Below are 19,371 nucleotides of genomic sequence, written 5' to 3'. Positions count from 1 at the left end.
CTCAAGAGTCATTGATTGGATTAACAGCCTAATTCCCAACAGATGAATAGAATACTGATGTCTTGTCAGCCCAGATCACAAAAGGAAAACACAATCTGCTTCTACAGCTCAGAGATTTAACTCTCTATTTGCCCTGAAGCTACAATCTCTGTTTTTAGTATTGTAATTTCTTCAGAACTATTTGCCTATAAACATTATCAAACGGTGGTTTTATCACCAACCACATACTTTCATCCTCTTTTAGGGTAGTTTCAGAAAATATTTAAAAACACGGAAAGATTTTTACCTCCGTTTCACTGCCCACATTAGTACTGCTACCTGAATTCTTTCTTGGGTTTCCTAAGGAAATGATAAATAAACTGCTTTCTTTGGGGACTTCATAAAATAGGACACAGCGTATGGGAAAAAAAGTAACGAAATCCAAACATTCAAAGATAAAACTATTTTGAGCTATTCTCCTGGAACAAGCAACTGATTTTATTTAGGGGAATGAATGATTGCATTAAGAGGAATAGATGTTAGCTTTTTCATTTATTCTCCTACTCAAACTACCTCCCAGCCCTACTGTAATTTAATAATTTTTCTGTATGGCTCTACAATAAAGAATCAAGTAAAAAATCTTATTTCTGATACAGGTTTATTAAAAATAAGAACAAATGTCTCCACTCAAGTCACCTATTAGAACTGTATAACAGTCAGTTGAGAACAAAAACAATGATGGTAGTGGCTGTTTACTGTACTAAGCAATTTACAGGTGTTCTCTTATTTAATTCACCCAACAACCTTAGGAAGAATCTCATTTCACAACTGAAGAAACTGAAGCTTAGTTAGGTTAAGTAACTTTGAGGTCACATGATTTGTTAGTGGCAGAGCCAGAACTTAAATGAAGTCTCTGGCTCCAAAGCTTATTGCTCTTCAACACTACTGGGACTTTATGGGTTTGTCTGCATTTATACAGAGGCTTTTCAGTATTCTGACGTGTTATACTTAAGATTCAGCAATCTCTTAGAATATGTTATTATTCTTTTCGTAAAACATCTATATGTGTACAAATGTCCTCTATTGGCTTTTCTTTTTTTTTAGAACACTTTCTTCAAGGATTTCATGATAGCCACCTAAAATTAGCCACGTCAAAACAGAAATCTTTTTTGCCCGTGACCCTGGAATAATATTCAACTTCTATCCTTTTTATCTTTCATATTGTCTTCATCAAGTAAGGTTGACTGAATTCTCCTCTGCACTGTATCTCTGATTCTTTCTTTTTCCACAGTAATGGATCCTATCCAGGTCCTAACCTCCTAACTCACTAATTCCTACAAGAGTCTCCCTAATAATTTGCCTGGTCTCCCAGATAATTTATCCCACTTGCAAGCATTGTCCTAAGCATGCTATTCTTCTGTTTAAAACTTTGAAGCATATTCTAATTGTCTTCAAGTCAGATAAGAATTTCTAACTAAGGATTTCTCTAGCTCTGAACAGAATATGGCATGTTGTCGTTGCTTTAAAAATTAACATTGTATATGTAGGAAGTTTAGATCAGTGCAAATATGAGAACATATTATGTAATGAATATCAATTATTTATATTATTAGTACTATAATATTACATTAAATTATAATCTAATTCTTTATGGTAATACATATTTCCATAATAGCCATTATGTCAAAGGCTATTTTAAAAAATAAAAAGTACAGGGAAGAGAATATGTTTTTTGGAAAGAGAGCAGGAAAAAGCTCAATTAATACCAATTAAAAATACAGCCACACAATATGATGGTGTAAAAGATCTTTATACTACCTACGTCTCACAGAGCTTTCTTAATTCAGACAGGTTTTTCTTTCAAGAAAACAAAAATTTTCACTTGTATATTGTTTACAGAACACTGTCATATAGACCAACTTATTTGAAACTAACATCATGAAGTAAGTAGGACAGACAATACATTTTATAAATAAGGAAGTTAAAGTTCAACAGGGTTAAATGACTTGCCCAAAGCAGTATGGTAAGTCAAACAGCGGAATTAGGAATTAAATTTATGTCCTCTACACAAATGGAATAAATTAAGAAATGGCAAGCTTTGGAATTTTAGTGTTTAATTCCCACTTTTAGATCACAAGTAACAGTTATCACTGAAGGTGAATAATAAAACATCAGCTACTAATATTTTGGCCAACCAAGATCCCTCCTCCATCTCTAAATACATTGTCAATGTTCACTCAGTTAATCATGAAGAAATACAACTGAGAAAGGACAGTCTCAATAACTAAAAATAACTTTATACTAAAATAAAACAATCTATCATAAGTGTTAGAAGGTGCAAATAGCATGAACACATTCTGAATCAAGGGAGGCACTATTAGAAGTTTCATAGAAGCTGGGAGACCTTCAGGAGGATGATCCCCAAAGAATTCCTCTCCCCAGTATCTGGAGGAAGGGGCAATAAGACTGTATGAGGAAGCAGAACTGCTTCTCTGCATGTCAAACACACATGAGCATTTCCATGGTGGCCAGAGACATGATGCTGTACTGCCACGGGGAATAGCTCATAAGCTCCTGTGATTTTTGTTCCTTCACACTGTGTGAATCTTGAGTTCAGAGGAAATTTCTGTAGCCCTCAGTAACAAAAGCTAGGGAGGCAGAAGTTTTTGCTCTGGATGCCCTGGTTAGGTATAATGTTAGCCGACAATGCTGGAAACCATGGCAGGCATGTCCACTAACCCATCTTTCAAAAATAATATCCTGAAAGGCCTCCTGTTTTTAATAATACACAGAGGCTTTCATATTTTACACATCTACAGCTTCAGATTCCTATCATGTAATACAAAACATTTTAGTAGATATTCTGAAATAAGCCATAGTTCTTTCAAAAAACAGTCATGTTAATATCAAGCAGAAACCAAAAACCAACTAAAAAAACAAAATCCAAACAACTCCCAATTTTGATAACAAGAAAAGTCGTATCAATGGTGTATCCTTTGTGGTAACAGAGATAAACTTGTCTGACTGTGGAAACCAGGTTAAAGACAAGGGCTTGGACAGTTGTGCCCTGAAACAAGCAGACTGCAGGTCTTATAAATACATACAGAAATAATTAAAATATAAGGGGTTTAGAGAGATTAATCTCCTTTAAATAATCTCAGCCACAAAGCCTGTAAAGACACTGCTGGCACCGGGCCCATGTGAGACCAGCTGTCGGATATCAGAGCGGCAGAGAGATTAACTGCTACCAGTTCTGCACTGACCTCCTCTACGCAGTCTTCTCTGGACTCCATCGTCAAGTACTCCCTCTACCACTGGGAAAGATTAGCAGAACAGGACCCGCTACAGTGTGGAGCACTATCACTTGACTTGATTACCTATCCTTAGCTGAGGGAAAAAACCAAATCAAAATAAGAAAGTTGGTCCTGGAAGGGAATCAAAAAATGTAGGGCTCAGAAGACTCTAGGGAAATGCAGGAGGTCTCTGGAAAAGTGCTGATTACCTGATTCCATTCATTTAACCCGTGGCAATTTCTAAGTCACCTTTAATTATTTTCAAGCTGAGTTTTAAGTAATGCAGATAGCACCCTTACTCCCAAAGGAAGCACAAAGCAACTGATAACTCTTTAAAAACAGTAACATTTATTTTGTGTCAAAGCTAGCCACAAATCCAACAAATATTTTTAAAATGTGATAGAGCCAATGAATAAAACAAGAACATTTATAATAAGCAGCATTATTTCAGTCAGATAGATTTTTTTGCCCCCCCATCTGTATTATATGATATTTCCATGACTTTAAAAGGAAACCATTAAAAACCAAACAACTGCTCTGAAGATGACACGTAATCAATGTACGTAGAAGTCCTTTTAAAAATATAAGGTGTTATGCAAATGTAAGATATATAAATATATTATTTTATGAAAAGGATTTCAGATGGAATTTACTTGGACTGACGGAAGAAAACAGAATGGTGAAGACTGACTACAACACAGTCAGACATTATATGAACAGATACACATATTACTTTTTTTAAATTTTATTATTATTTTTTTTATGAAATTTATTGACAAATTGGTTTCCATACAACACCCAGTGCTCATCCCAAAAGGTGCCCTCCTCAATACACATATTACTTTTTATCAGATGTATTCTTCCACTAGAATAAAATGAGACTGGCTGCTGGACCACCTTCTTTAAATAGGGTTTATCTGAGGTTCCTAAGCCTCTTTTATTCTAATTTTGCTTCTCTGATTTTTGGATGTCAACAAATCTCTGCAATAATTTCTTCTTGTCAAAAAGGTGATTTTTTTTGGTCTCCTAGTTATCTCACAGGTGATCTGAAGGACAAGTGAACTGACCGTATCTAACTCTGATTCTAAAGTACAAGTAGGCTATTGCATCAATTTTAAGTATTTCAAAGAAATGTCTGCTGATATGCTAGAATGAGATATTCTGGATAACATAATTTATCATATTTCTTATATAAATATTACCAATTTTCAAAGAACCAGAATATCAGATATAATTTACTTTTGTTTTTTAAATGAGTAGGAAGGTGCTTTGGGTTTTTACACAGTTAAAAGGCAGAAGTGTTTTGTGGGAAAGAAATTTTTAAATATCAAGACACAATAAAAGACAGCTTCATTCTACTATTAAAAAACTTATGTTTTTAAATAAATGTCATTAAAAAACTTATTTTCAGTTTCTGTTCTTTTACATAACACACAGGCGCCCACAATGTTCTCTTCTGCATGTCTCTAAAATGAAAGCTCTGTCTTTATGTTTCCCCCCCCTAAAGAATGGGTTTTAAAGACTGCAAGGAGGAGGCCAAATGTCAAATACGTGCCTGTCCACCCAAGATTATACTGATATCCATCAACACACTTTTCACACATCAGAGTGCTCTCAGATGGTAATGACTTTCAGACCAAATGATTTGATTCAAGTTCTGAACCACTGATCCAGAGGTGTGCATCTCTTGTCACAGGTCTCCTAGGCCAGTGGTGCTCCAAGTATGGGCTCCAGGTCAGTAGTATTAGTTTCATGCAAATTTTAGGCTCCACACCAGACCTACTAAACCAGAAACTCTGTGGAGGGTTAGTGATTAACGATTCTAATGTTAGCCAACATTTGAGGGCCACTGCCCTCAATGTGCTAGTATATATATACATATTCTCTGTAAATGAGCACCATCTTTTGGACAAACAGAGGTTAAATATCAACCATAGTGAAATAATTACATGTATTAAAAAGTTTATTAAAATGTTATTTTAAATGATTTATCTTTTCCTTAATTTTTAAATTTATACATACTTGACAGAATTTCTTTTCATCTTCCAGTGAAAGGCTGTCCATCAGAGGTACCATTATAGTCTGGTGCACTGTTTTTATAGTTCTATAACATAAACTGACATTTATTGGAGCTTCACATAAGATTTTTCCATCAACGGATGCGTTGGAAGAGCAATAACCAAGTATATGCTGTGGTGGGCAGATACCTACACATCAGGACACTTTTCAAAGCCATCAGGCAAAGGGGGTCAGTTGAATTTTTTTTTTTTTTACTGCACAGGCTAATGCTTTAAGAGTGTCTTGATGGAATCAAGGAAATTGGATTGTCCCCCCATTTGCTGGGCTAAAACAAGCCTTTTTTATTTATCCCATTAGAGGAACACAAGAGAAACCTTTTAAATGTCACTAAAAATTTCCCTGCATTGCAAAACCTAGTCAAAAGGGTTTTAATTTTCTCTGAGAACTTTTAAGTAACGCAGTATGTCAAGGTTTAATAAATTGTAGTAGGTGGGCATAGTTTTTGTTACAGGCAACTTTTTTTTTTTTTTTTAAAGGTGCTTAGACATGCTTAGGCTTCTCTATATAGAGAGGTTGGGGCACCACCTCAAATAGCAGAGAACTCAACTTCAGCCCAAACAGCAAACAAATGAATCGTAATGGAATCTGTAAAATATTTGAAACAAATTAAGGACATTAAAAAAAAAGAAAATACTTTGAAATGTATTGGAAATGATGGTAATCTTTTTATAAGTGATATTTTTATGTTGAACTTCTTGAAAAATTTCTTCAAGAATATGGCCTTGAACAAAGGCAACTCCAAAGGACAGTGCAAAGATTAGGCATTCAACAATCTTCCAGTAGAAAGAGAGACTACACAGCAACGAGAGACACTGTGTATTTGCAACCTGTAATGGGTTAAAACCCCACCTTTACATCTTTTAAAATACTACAGAAATATCAACTAATTAAAAAAAGTAGATATATATGTTGTGTTGATTGTATATATCTCAAGAAACATAGTAATAAAGTAGTCTATACTTTATTCTATGATCACAGATTTTGGTGTATTTTTTGAATGGATCTAACCATTAAACACTGTGAGGGGTGTTCTGGTTATGTTCCCCTCTTCAATCAAATATTAAAAGTACTTACAAGCAGAAAACAAAATGTTACAGAGGGAATACCAGAACAGAGGACTTAAAAAAAAATGACTACCTATAAATGAGTATAGCTCCTTTCCTGAATCATCACCTTAATAGAAATATTTTTAACCACATCTAAATGGTTAAATAGAGGACCTTACTCTAAAGAGAGAGAGGGAGAGAGAAGGTAAGAAACTATGCCAAAGACAAAATGCCTAGTACTTCAAAATGTAATAATTAGTAATTAAATTATGTCAACTACTCCTCTTTTATTACCTGCTTCTAAAAAATAATACCTGCCAGATGATGTGGGGCTCAACAACGCGATAGTTCAGTAAGGGAGTCCTGCAGGATGCTGGTGCCACTTTAACTGCTGCTGTTTTAAGTCTCCCCTGTGACCACAGCTGTTCCAGAGGGAGGCTTAGTGAAGTGCCAGCTGACAAAAGAAGAATGTCAAGCAGGCTGGGGAAAAGACAGGCTATACTCTTGTCATGTACAATCAGTTATCCCTGTATGTTCGATTAATACACTTTAATTATTAAGGTCTCATTTTATGGAAATTTCAGCTTTATTACTTAAGTTCCTAACAAGTTAATGCATTTCAGTATTAGTCATTCTCTCCTTTACACGTAGAGGAAGGTAGTTTTCCTTTTTTAGCTGTTAGTACTAACAACTCAGGAGCTCTCGATGAAATTGTAAGTTGATAGGCCTGGAAAGTTGAGTTGGTGAAAGTCTTCCAAATCTGTTAACACTGATAAAACACCAATTATAAAAAGACTAATAAGCAACCAAAGGGAAAAGAAACTGACCAGAGGGTAATGAAATATATTCAGAGTCTATACTGAATTTTTCATCATCAAAAGGCCTTACTATTGGCTTAATTTTACTACTGCTTTCACAGGAGAACCTATGCTAATCCCAAAACCTGACATTCAAGTGAACAGAAATACTGAGAAAACTTAGCGTTCTCTTTGCTGGAATGTAGAGATTCTTATTCTGGATTTTCAGATTCATAGGATATCTGTGAAAGGGCTTTAGCAAGTGAATGAACCTATTAAAATTGTTTGCAAAAACTGTACATGTGTGCCCTTTCTCTCTGGTGTCCACAACTTTCCTAAAACTCTTCCTAAGAAGGTTAAAGAGCACTGTTGTGGGGTAGTAGTACAGACTAAACATGAATTGGTAATTGCTGAAACTGGGTGATGAGTACATGGAAATTCGTTATACCAGCTTCTCTAATTTTGCATGTGGTTTAAGTTTTTATAATTAAAAGATTATTTTTTTAAACCGCCATTTTCAAAATGGAATTTCATCTATCAATCTAAGTGAACTGCTAATGTAAGTGATAATTCTATCTTGAAGGTAAGGGAATCGGACTCATAGAAAACATACATGTAAAAAAACGTAAGTATGGAAATCTTTCATGACAAAACTTTCAATGATGCAAGTTACTACTTTTACTATTCCTTATTCTCTTTCTCAAATATACCACAATTTGATACAAAATCAGGAAAACAGAAGAGAGAAAAGGTAACTGGCAAAGCAAAGACCACAAAGACAAAGAAGGTGGAGGTTTGATGCTTGAAGGGGAGGGGGAAAACTGAAAGGAATAAAGTGGTGGGTCTAATCAAATCACTGTAAAAAGCCGCAGCTCTCAGAGTTAACCTTGCCAATCAGAGTAAGCAGGAGCAGGAGCATGTTTGCGCACATTAAACTTTGCGTGTGTCCTTGAACCTATGGTGCACTTCCTCCTCTCAAGCAGCCTGGGAAGGCTTCATAATGCTTACGAGAGAACCTTGAATTCCATTAGAAAGCTCCACAGGAAGGAGAAACCCTCAAGTGGCAGCTTGAACCACATAGACAGCTCATACCCTTTACCGATATTAGAAGTGAGCTCATGGGATTAAGTCTGCAAGTCCTGGAAAATTAAAAAGTATGAACACACTGATAAATGCCATTACACCAACAAGAATACAAGATACCTTTAAATCTTCTCGCCTTTCCTTTCCTTTTTTTTTTTTTTTAAGAAATGGCAAGTACTTAAAGCAATGATACAATAAAGACTGGTTACTAAGTCTACAATTTAAAATCTGGCTAACTGGCTAAAATCTGACTAATAGTTTAATAATATTTACATGTATATATTGTTTTGCTATAAAATCACTCACTCATTTGAGGGCCTAGCATATTTTACCACAAACTACACTTTTAAATAAAAGGAAGTAGGAAGGTAGGTACCTTGTCTTTCATGTCATATCTATTAAGTGATTATAGTTCTACTCTGTTCTGTACTAGTAAGAAGATACATTATATCATGTACAGTTTTAGTATTACATGTAGGCAGACTTAGATTCAATATGAATGAGAAATTTCCAATTAGAGCTTTCGAAAATTGAATAGTCTACTATGTGAAATAAACAGAAATGTTCTAACAGAGGCCACCTGGCTTACCCTTTTGGAAATTTAGTAGAGAGAATTCCTGCATTAGGTGAGAAGTTGAACCAGATGGTTTTTTAAAATGTTTATTTATTTAGAGGGAGAGAGTGAGTGTGTGCACACCCCCGCAAGTGGGAGGGGCAGAGAGAGACAGGGAGAGTGAGAATCCCAAGCAACTCTGTATTGTCAGCATGAAGCCCAATGTGGGGCTTGAACTCAAGGAACCTGTGAAATCATGACCTGAGCTGAAATCAAGAGTCAGAAGCTTAATTTACTAAGCCACCCAGAAGCCCCGAACCAGATGATTTTTAAATTCCTTTTTACCCTTAAGATTTCACAATTGGTGAAACTGTGTGCCTGGATGGCTCAGTCGGTTAAGTGTCCGACTTTGGCTCAGGTGATGATCTCACAGTGTCTGAGAACCTAAGCCTGAGCCTGCTTTGAATCCTCTGTACCCCCTCTCTGTCCCTTCCACACCCTGTGCATGGGTGTCCTCTCCTACTTTCAAAACTAAATAAACATTAAAAAAAAAGATTTCACAATTAGGCTTTGAATTCAGGGTCACACAATGGCAGAATAGAAACTAGAATGTAGGTAACTTGATCCCAAACTTAAGGTCTTTTCTAAACACAAGGTTATAAACTCCTCAAATGTCTTCAGGCAGTTAATACAGGACTGAGGTTAACTGGGTCAGGGAAGCAACAGTGGGGGGATGAGGAAGTGGAGAGCTCAAGCCTGTCAACAGAGGGCAGTGCTACTCAGCTCTTGCTGATTGCTGCCATATGGGAATGTGCCCAGGACTGTCTTATTTTTAGATTTTCAAGAGAATCCTAAACCCTGTGCTTTTATGTACAAACTGTGGGTAAACTATAGGTGCTAAACAAAAACTGATCTTTGGGCTGCGTATGACCCGTGCCAGTGTGTGACCATGAGATTTTCCTCAAAAACCCCACATCCAAATTACTGATTTTTAAAAATCCTTCTCTTGATTCTTCAGATTTGTCAACAGTCTTCGTGAAATACAAAAAACTAAAATTTATGCTTTATATCAATTATACAGTCTGCTACATATATAACAGTAATTTGCTCTGGCTATCATAGATTATATTCCTGTTACAGCATTAAATTGGTTTTTCCAAGATCAACACACACAGTGCAATCTCAGTGTTCACCTATGGTCCATAATACATGTCAAATTTTCTACAGATGGTATTTGTGTATAACCAATCTTTCTACGTGTATATGTGGATATGGTCCATAAATATTCTTTTTTTTTAAGTTTTCTTTATTTAAGTAATCTCTATGCTCAGGGTGGGGCTTGAACTCACAACTTCAAGATCATGAGTCACATGCTCTTCTGATTGAGCCAGCCAGGCGCCCTGTCCCAAAAATATTCTAAAAACACTTATTTTATAGACAAATCACTTCTTTGAAGAGACATTTTCTTTCTTGAATTATCTTATTCCCATCTTTCAGGCATTATTTAACCAGTCTATGAGAATATCATCAAAAAAAGCAAGCTTGACCATTTCTAGACTTTATTCGGTCAACTCATTTGGGAGTCTTTTGTTACTCTGTGTGAATTCCTTCATATTTAATTTGTCTTCTTAAAAATTTTTTAAATTTTTATTTATTTTTGAGAGAGTGAGAGAGAGACAGAGTGCGATAGTGGGGAGGGGGGCAGGCAGAGAGAGAGGGAGACACAGAATCTGAAGCAGGCTCCAGGCTCTGGGCTGTCAGCACAGAACCCAATGTGGGGCTCAAACCCACGAGCCGTGAGATCATGACCTGAGCCGAAGTTGGACACTTAACCGACTGAGCCACCTAGGCACCCCTAATTTGCCTTCTTTTTTTTTCAACGTTTATTTATTTTTGGGACAGAGAGAGACAGAGCATGAATGGGGGAGGGGCAGAGAGAGAGGGAGACACAGAATCGGAAACAGGCTCCAGGCTCTGAGCCATCAGCCCAGAGCCTGACGCGGGGCTCGAACTCCCGGACCGCGAGATCGTGACCTGGCTGAAGTCGGACGCTTAACCGACTGCGCCACCCAGGCGCCCCCCTAATTTGCCTTCTTAATGTGACATTTAGAAGAACATTTTAGACTCAGCAACACCAAGCACAGCCAAGTAAATTTTGTAACATACACACATTTAAGTAATACATCTCAGAAATCATCAATGAGCCACCATTCAACATTCAAACAAGTTAGTTCTTTAAAGCAGATGACTCATCCATTTCTTGAGTTCAATGAGGAAGAACTGCTTGACTTTTTAAAAAGTTACACAATTACAGAATTAACCCGGTTCTGAGGGCACAATAAACTTTAAAGTGTAAACAATGTTATGATTCAGCTGTAGTCAGCTAAGATGTTCAGAAATCTTTACGGTGAAGAAGGTAGACTGCCTGGGGATAAAGGCCAATTCTTTTGTTTTCAAGTTCAGGATAGTATAAGACGTCAACAATTTGTGGTTCACAGCAATAGCAAGAGAGAATGTAGTCAGGGGACCATTAAGAAGGAGCAATTTACTATACCAGGTCATAACACTTTGACAGTGTCCTATAATTCAGTTAGATGTAAAAATAAGATGACACTGGGTGTTCTCTGAACTCAAAGTAATTTGAACTTGATTCACACTGTACTGTGAGTCAGTTGTTCATTCTCAGGTACAAACTTAGCAAAAGAAGTGACTATTCAATATAAAAATGACAGAAAAAAACTTATTAAAGAAAATTGTGAGCTGTGAGAAAAGGAATATAGATTAAAAGTCACACTGAAGGGGCATACCTGGTGAACAAAATAATGTCTACATATAAGAATTTCATTATAAATAAGGAAATAAATACTAAGGACATGAAGAACTTGTTACTATAATGCTCACAAAATGCATCAGATGGCTGTGGATTCTAAAAGCACAGAATCAGTGTGATAGAGAATGATGACAGCACGATGCAGGAAAATAGCATGGAATCTGCAGTTAAAATACTGAAGTGTGAACTCTGGTTATCTACTTACTAGCCTTGTGTCTTCAAGCAATTCACATAACCTCTTTGAGCTTTAGTTTTCTCAACTATGAAATGAGGATAGTGTAACACAGGACTCCTGTAGGATAAAATGAGCTAATATATATAAATACATTTTGTAGAATAGAAAATATGATAAAACATTTGACCTTTCAATACTGGTTTTATCATTTTTGCTCACCATTTTCAGACTTCTTTTGCAGTGACATCTGTCTTCCTCTGTTGAGCCAGAAAACCCTGCCTACATTTTTTGGAGATGTAGAGTTTCTTTGCACAAGAGGATGAATACATTTGTTTTATTAGTCAACAAATATTTACAAAATGCCTCTAAAGCTCCCAAGATTTAAATAATACTAAAGGCTTGGGACACAGTGATGACTAGACTTGATCTCTACCATCATACTCCATTATAAGGGACCTCTTTTTTATTTATTTTCATTTATTTATTTTGAGAGAGAGTGAGTAGGTGTGCATGCGAGCTGGGGAGGGGCAGAGAGAGGAAGAGAGAATCACAAGCAGGTTCTGCACTCTGTGCTGAGTCCAACAAAGGGTTCGATTTCACAACTGTGAGATCATGACCTGAGCCGAAATCAAGAGTCTGACACTTAACCAACTGAGCCACCCAGGTGCCCTGGGGACTTCTTTTTTAAAACCAAAGCATATTCAGCAGCATCTTAAAATAGGTAAAAATTGAGGTAGGGAGGGAAACTTCTAGGTACCTCTGTGGGAATTTACAAAACACTGAAAACCACTAAGCTGGTAGATAGGCCTCCCCCCAAATTTGTGTGCACCCAGGGCAAGAGTACAAATGGAAATTTCTAGAACCCCTTTCTGTTGCAACTCCAGGCTCCATACGACTTCACAAAGGGCCTCACATACATGAGTAGAGACACCTCAGCTCCCATGTCCAAACTCAATTCATCCCTCCACCTTCCAATCACTTGCCCCTTTCCCATCCTTCAGGCCTAGGGGCATACCAGCAGCAAGATCTACCCTTGGGTTGGGTCCTGGAAGTGAACTGGGCCATTTCAACTGGTCTCCATAAAAGCCAACTGCATTTCTGGTAGAAGATGTGATTTAAAAGTACAAAGAGAATGTAAATTTTACATTTTGGGAAGGGATAAATAAGAGACATGATTATTGTACACCTCAGCTGTTTCTTCTTTCTACTCTAGTCATAAACTAATATATTCTACCACAGTTTTAAGAGATACATTTCTTTCAATCTATTCATGTTTTTAAAAGTATGTTAAAATTAAACATTGCAGTTGTAAAAAATAAAGAACTGCTTGAAAAAGAGAAGTAACAGCTACATGAAACACAACCAGTCAACTGCCAAGATATCTGTCAAGAGCATTAAGCCATTTCAACATGGGTACTGTAGTCTCATAATGCATACCCTTCATTTAAGAATACATCTAATTTGTCTTCAGAATGGTCTTTAGCATCTACTGCTCAAGAATGTCTACCTGATATATGTGTTACAGCATATTTGTTTAGGCCTGCCACACTCAGACAATACAGAATATGCATACTGACCAAATGTGTCAAGAAAAGTCATGAAGTATTCCAATAACCCTGTTAAGATCAAGTTTTCCTATTCTAATTTCTTTTTTTCTTTCCATAAATTTCTCAAAGACATTGTTTCTTTGGGGCATTATTATTACTATCCTCAATCTTTAAATCCATGTTTATTTCAAACACATATTTTTTTTTTAATTTTTTTTTTCAACGTTTATTTATTTTTGGGACAGAGAGAGACAGAGCATGAACAGGGGAGGGGCAGAGAGAGAGGGAGACACAGAATCGGAAACTGGCTCCAGGCTCTGAGCCATCAGCCCAGAGCCTGACGCGGGGCTCGAACTCCCGGACTGCGAGATCGTGACCTGGCTGAAGTCGGACGCTTAACCGACTGCGCCACCCAGGCGCCCCTCAAACACATATTAAGTGATATGTCAAGTAATGTGTTAGGAGCTGGGAGTAGAAAAATATCAAAATTCTTACTCTCAAGGAGGCTAGTCTTATGAATGGAGATGATTATAATAAAGAATGACAAATCCTATCACAGGTGTAAACAAAGTGTATTATAGGAGTGCAAAAGAGGGGGTCTAAAAGGAGGTTGTGGTTGCAGGAAAAGGAGGGGCTAGGTCAGGGTCTTCCCAAAAGAAGTAATGTTTCTTTTTTTTTTTTTTAAACGTTTATTTATTTTTGGGACAGAGAGAGACAGAGCATGAACGGGGGAGGGGCAGAGAGAGAGGGAGACACAGAATCGGAAACAGGCTCCAGGCTCTGAGCCATCAGCCCAGAGCCTGACGCGGGGCTCGAACTCCCGGACCGCGAGATCGTGACCTGGCTGAAGTCGGACGCTTAACCGACTGCGCCACCCAGGCGCCCCAAGAAGTGATGTTTCAATGAAGAAACTATAAGCTTTGTGTACATGTGTGTGCATACACTCGTGTGTGTGCGTGTTGTGTGTGTGTGTGCGTGCTTCAGACTGGGGGAGTACTCATCTACAAAGGAACAATATTTTTATAATATTTACTGAATGTATACTGTATGTCAAACATTAGGCAAGAGACTACTTGGAATATTAAAGAAACAGAAAACCTGATTCTTACACTGAAATACCTTACAATCCACTAGTGACACCAAAGCTGAACAATCAAGTAAATACAATTAAGGCAAAAACAGCAGTTAAATAAAATGACTGGAGAATATCCTATATATATAATGGAGTTGAGAACTGAGGTTCTTCTTTAATCTTCCTTGGTTAAGGAATTTTTCCACCATGCTGTCTTGAACTTAATCAGGGTAGATAGTCTCTCACTACATTTGCCTTCCAAACGACCTATTAAAAAACTACAACTTTAGGGGCGCCTGGGTGGCTCAGTCGGTTAAGCGTCCGACTTCAGCTCAGGTCACGATCTCGCGGTCCGCGAGTTCGAGCCCCGCCTCGGGCTCTGGGCTGATGGCTCGGAGCCTGGAGCCTGTTTCTGATTCTGTGTCTCCCTCTCTCTCTGCCCCTCCCCCATTCATGCTCTGTCTCTCTCTGTCTCAAAAATAAATAAAAAACTTTAAAAAAATTAAAAAAAAAACCTACAACTTTGTTTCCCAAATATGCAATCAGTGAGGAGTTGCTAATGGTTTATTATTCTGGTATGGACATGAACTTACAGAAAATATGTGAGTTCCAAAATGAATAAAGGGCAGAAACTGTAGAAACACACTGAAAAATGACCTCAGGTTGAACAGCCTTGTTTATTCTATTTAAAAATACATTCTCTGAAAGTCCATGATGTTTTCACTTTCGTTTGATAAACTAACTGAAAATTTACCAATCAGGATCATTTGTTAGTGGAAATCTTGGATTTGACTCTTGACGTTGGAGCTGTCTGACTTTGGATAATTATGTGGAAAAATTTCTTTTAATAAGAAAAAAAATGACCAAATACGTAGACATAGCTTGCACAGTTATTTAAAAAATAGCAGGTTCTCAGTCCATAGGATTATATCTAAATTTGCATCCCTCCTTTAAACTTGGCACCATACCTAGGAAATCTAAACAGTTGTTAGTGATTCATCACAGCAATCCATTAGTTTTATCTGATTATTTTATCCTAACTCCTACTTAAGATACATAGCACCACAGAACTGGCAGGTGAATATAGGGTTTAGAATTACAAATCCAGTACTACATGGAATTACATGCAGACATTTTAAAAATTTGAGATTCTCATCTTCCCAATATCTGCTATCCCCAACTCATTTACTGAGTCATAATTTTTGGAGTTGAGGTTTATTTTTTTTTTAATTTTTTTAATGTTTTATTTGTTTTTGAGATAGAGAGAGACAGAGCATGAACAGGGGAGGGGCAGAGAGAGAGGGAGACACAGAATCGGAAGCAGGTTCCAGGCTCTGAGCTGTCAGCACAGAGCCCGACGCGGGGCTTGAACTCACGGACCGCGAGATCATGACCTGAGCCGAAGTAGGACGCTCAACCGACTGAGCCACCCAGGCGCCCCAAGGTTTATTTTTAAAAAGATCTATAGTTGTGGGGCGCCTGGATAGCTCAGTCAGTTAAGCATCCAACTCCTGATTTCCACTCAGGTCATGATCTCACGGTTTGTGAGTTCCAGCCCAGTATCGGGTTGTGCGTTGGCACAGAGCCCGCTTGGGATTCTCTCCCCCTCTCTACCCATCCCCTGCTTGTGCTCTCTCTCTCAAAAATAAATGAACATTAAAAAAAAAAAAAAGAAGATCTATAGTTGATTCTAGTGATCCAGGTTTGGGAACTTCTGGAATATACAAAGTGAGCTCGACTACTTCATAAAGCAAGTAATACTGGATAAAATGGTATGGTCATAGAGGTGAGGCTTTAATAGTCAAGCATAAAAGCTGAGAACCAATTCATAGATAAGACACCACTAGATGTTCTTGGTCATAGAATCCTCTAGGTATTGAAGTAGCATTTAGATAATGGTGTTTAAGGAAGACTTAATGTACCAATATTATGGAGGATCAAAAAGTCACTTTAATAAGTTGCCACAGCAATATACTGATGAATGAATGATAATTCAGACCAGATGATTGTCAATGGAAATGAAACATATACTATGAAGCTCTCCATACCTTACAAGGCCAACAACTCGAGATCTCAAGATCTCAAGAGTTTACTTTCCCACAGTCAGATGGTAGTTGAGCCTGAGTGGCAATAATGTTATTAAACAATGAGTGGAATGCTGGATGTTTGTACTAACTAAGTAATTATTATTATTATGGATAAACAATAATATAATGAATAAAAGAACAGCTAAGCTTTTGACAACTGAGTAGAAATTAAAAGTATGAAAAGAATGGGACAGAAAGAAACCTGTCCTAGTAACACGCTAGCTTGATGGTTTTATTACACATGGTTCTTACTATTTTTTATTATGAAAATACTATTTTTATTATGAAAATACTTGTAGATAGAGAAAAGCAGAGACCCATTACTCATATTTAATAACTGTGAACATTTTGCCATACTTTTTCTTTCTTTTCCTTTTTTGTTGAAGTAGGATAAAGAAATTATGGTTGACATGACATCTTGTCCCTAAATATATCAGTGTGCACCTAAAAACAAGGAAAATTCCTACACAACCAAAATACCATTATCACACTTAAAACGGTTAATACTAACTCCTTAGTTTTAATGAACATGGTCCTCTTAATGTTTATAGTTATATGCAAATCAAGACAACAGGGGCTTGTTATGTTCTTTCCCCAAAGCAATCTATACATTCTTTTAAATTATTGATGGAAAAGGTAGCGACTTTGCAAATCCTCTGGATCTTACTGGCGATGTGATAGAAACTCCTAATTCAAAAAAATGTACCATTAATGAATGTTAATTTGATAATCACAAAAAGAATTCACTTGGAGTTTCATACACAGTGCTTCAAGAAGACTTTCAAGAGTTCTTGAGAGTATTATTACTTTCCAAGAGTCATGGGTGTAGACTGAACATCAGCAAGAACCATGGCATGATCAAGACTTTGCCCTTAACAGAACTAAGACCTCTGGCCACTGTCAGATAATCTGTCACTATAAGCTACTTGTATCCAAGCCAGATATTTATTGCTATTGATCTGCCTGGTCCTAGCAAAAGACTTTTGTTCTCCCAGACCGGGACTTTGACCTCAATTAAGTTATGAATTTCAATCCGATAGACTGCTCCACTTACCCTACTGCTCTCCTCGACTGGATTAATTAGAATTAGCTAGGCCGAGAGTCACCCCAAGCTCCTCATGGATCATATTGTTTTAATAATAAATAAAAGAATAGCAGCAATGTACAAGAAGTATTTTGAAAGATTGCTCATCTAGGAACATCATTCAAAACCTGCCAATATCAATTTCTCTGATTTTGATTACCTCATTTACTTTTTATTTCTTTTCATTCATTGGAGTCTCCCCTTTTATTTCAGCTTTCTAAACATGTTCTTTGCATTCAAACATCAAAGTACTTGCCATTTTAGCACTTTGCTGCTATTTTAGGGTTTCATTAGAAAGTAACTCATCAAAGCAATCATTTGCAAGAAGATAACTCAAAAACATTTAATAATCTCAGAGCATCAAGAAAAAAACATTCCATCATCCAAGAAAAATACTAGTCTTTAGCTAAATGCACTTTCTCTACAGCTAGTTAATACATTAAAAGCAGACAAATCAGAATGTCACTGAGAAGGCAATATCCAAAGTTGCAAAGAATAAGAATGTGCAAATACATTTATTTTTAATCCATAACCCACTGGGACAGATTATATAATGGCCAATGAGAACTTTAAATCATGTTGATAACAATAATCAGTGGGATCAGTATTTGCTAAATATACTGTTCTAACTTTATGATTTACTCCATAAACATAAAAAATTTATTCTAAAATGTAAAGAATATTATATAAGAATGTTTACATTCTGGGCTATAGTATTTGGTATCTGATACTGAAATTGTAAGATTGTTAGAAAGGATTTATAAGGGAATTATAGAATTTAGAAAGGATTTATAATTCCCTTTATAAAGGAATCCTAAAACTCTATATATTTTCAACTGATGTTTCTGACATAACAAAAACCCTTTTACTTCTTTGATTACTAAAATTTTGAGTTTTGATTAGCTTGAGGGAACATAAAGGAAAGATTTCATCAGAATGTCTAAGTCTAGTAGTAATTTCAATATTAAAAGCAATACAAAATTAAAGCACAAACTCTGCCCTTAAAATGCTGAGAATTACATGTATATTTGGAAGGTACAGTCTACAAAAGGATATGTCATAAATTTACAAATCAGCAATTTATCAAGCCTTTAGTAACGGTAGTGTTCTTATCAAATAGTCTCCTGGGAAAGAAATACGCACACATGAAAGTGACTCCTGCAATGAAAAATGAAACAATTATATTTTTTTAAAATTACAACTATTGGATTTAATCTCCATTCCTCCTTTTCTCTCTCACTACCACATACACACTCATTTGGGTTCTGCAGATCATGTAAAACGCCATTCATTTTGAAGAAGAGTTTTCTATTTTCCCATGGAAAAATTCTAAGCTCAAGTACCAGTAAACATTTCTTCCTCAGCACCCAAAACATACCAGTAATCTAGTAAGAAAAACAAAACTGGTATGAGGACTGGACTCTTTACAATGTGGGAGAGAATCAAGGATTAAAGAAATAATTTGAAGGCTGAGGCTATTTTCATAATGAGCCACTCAGCAGGAAAAGATCAAATGACAAAATGTATTGTGCTTTGGCAAAGGGCTTCTGTTTTCACACCTGACTTTCATTAAGTTGCATATTCTTAAGTGGAATTAGAGCAATTCTCTAGCAAATCATACAGGTGATTTAACACATTAGCCCAGATTTTTCAAATGACCTCTTAATTAGGGTCACAAGGATAATGTGTGAGAGAAAACAGGAAAATTTAACATATTTACACCTTCCCCTACAGTGGAAATATTTG

General features: G+C 36.6%; 1 protein-coding gene across 4 annotated transcripts in view; it reads right to left on the bottom strand.

Moving 5' to 3' along the window:
- ACBD6 (acyl-CoA binding domain containing 6) overlaps nucleotides 1-19,371 on the bottom strand; it is a 202,505-nt gene that overhangs the window by 53,933 nt on the left and 129,201 nt on the right. The window contains exon 7 of one of the 4 annotated variants that reach the window (XM_043568328.1): nucleotides 18,633-18,783. The exons of the other annotated variants lie outside the window; for them this stretch is intronic. Coding sequence (XP_043424263.1) covers nucleotides 18,709-18,783 — 75 coding nt within the window. The 3' untranslated portion in view covers nucleotides 18,633-18,708. Of the gene's footprint in view, nucleotides 1-18,632; nucleotides 18,784-19,371 lie in introns of those variants that run through there. 4 annotated transcript variants of the gene reach the window in all.

This window comes from Prionailurus bengalensis, chromosome E4 (assembly GCF_016509475.1).
Source record: "Prionailurus bengalensis isolate Pbe53 chromosome E4, Fcat_Pben_1.1_paternal_pri, whole genome shotgun sequence".
NCBI classification, from domain to species: Eukaryota; Metazoa; Chordata; class Mammalia; order Carnivora; family Felidae; genus Prionailurus; species Prionailurus bengalensis.
This window is presented reverse-complemented; position numbering and strand designations above follow the sequence as displayed.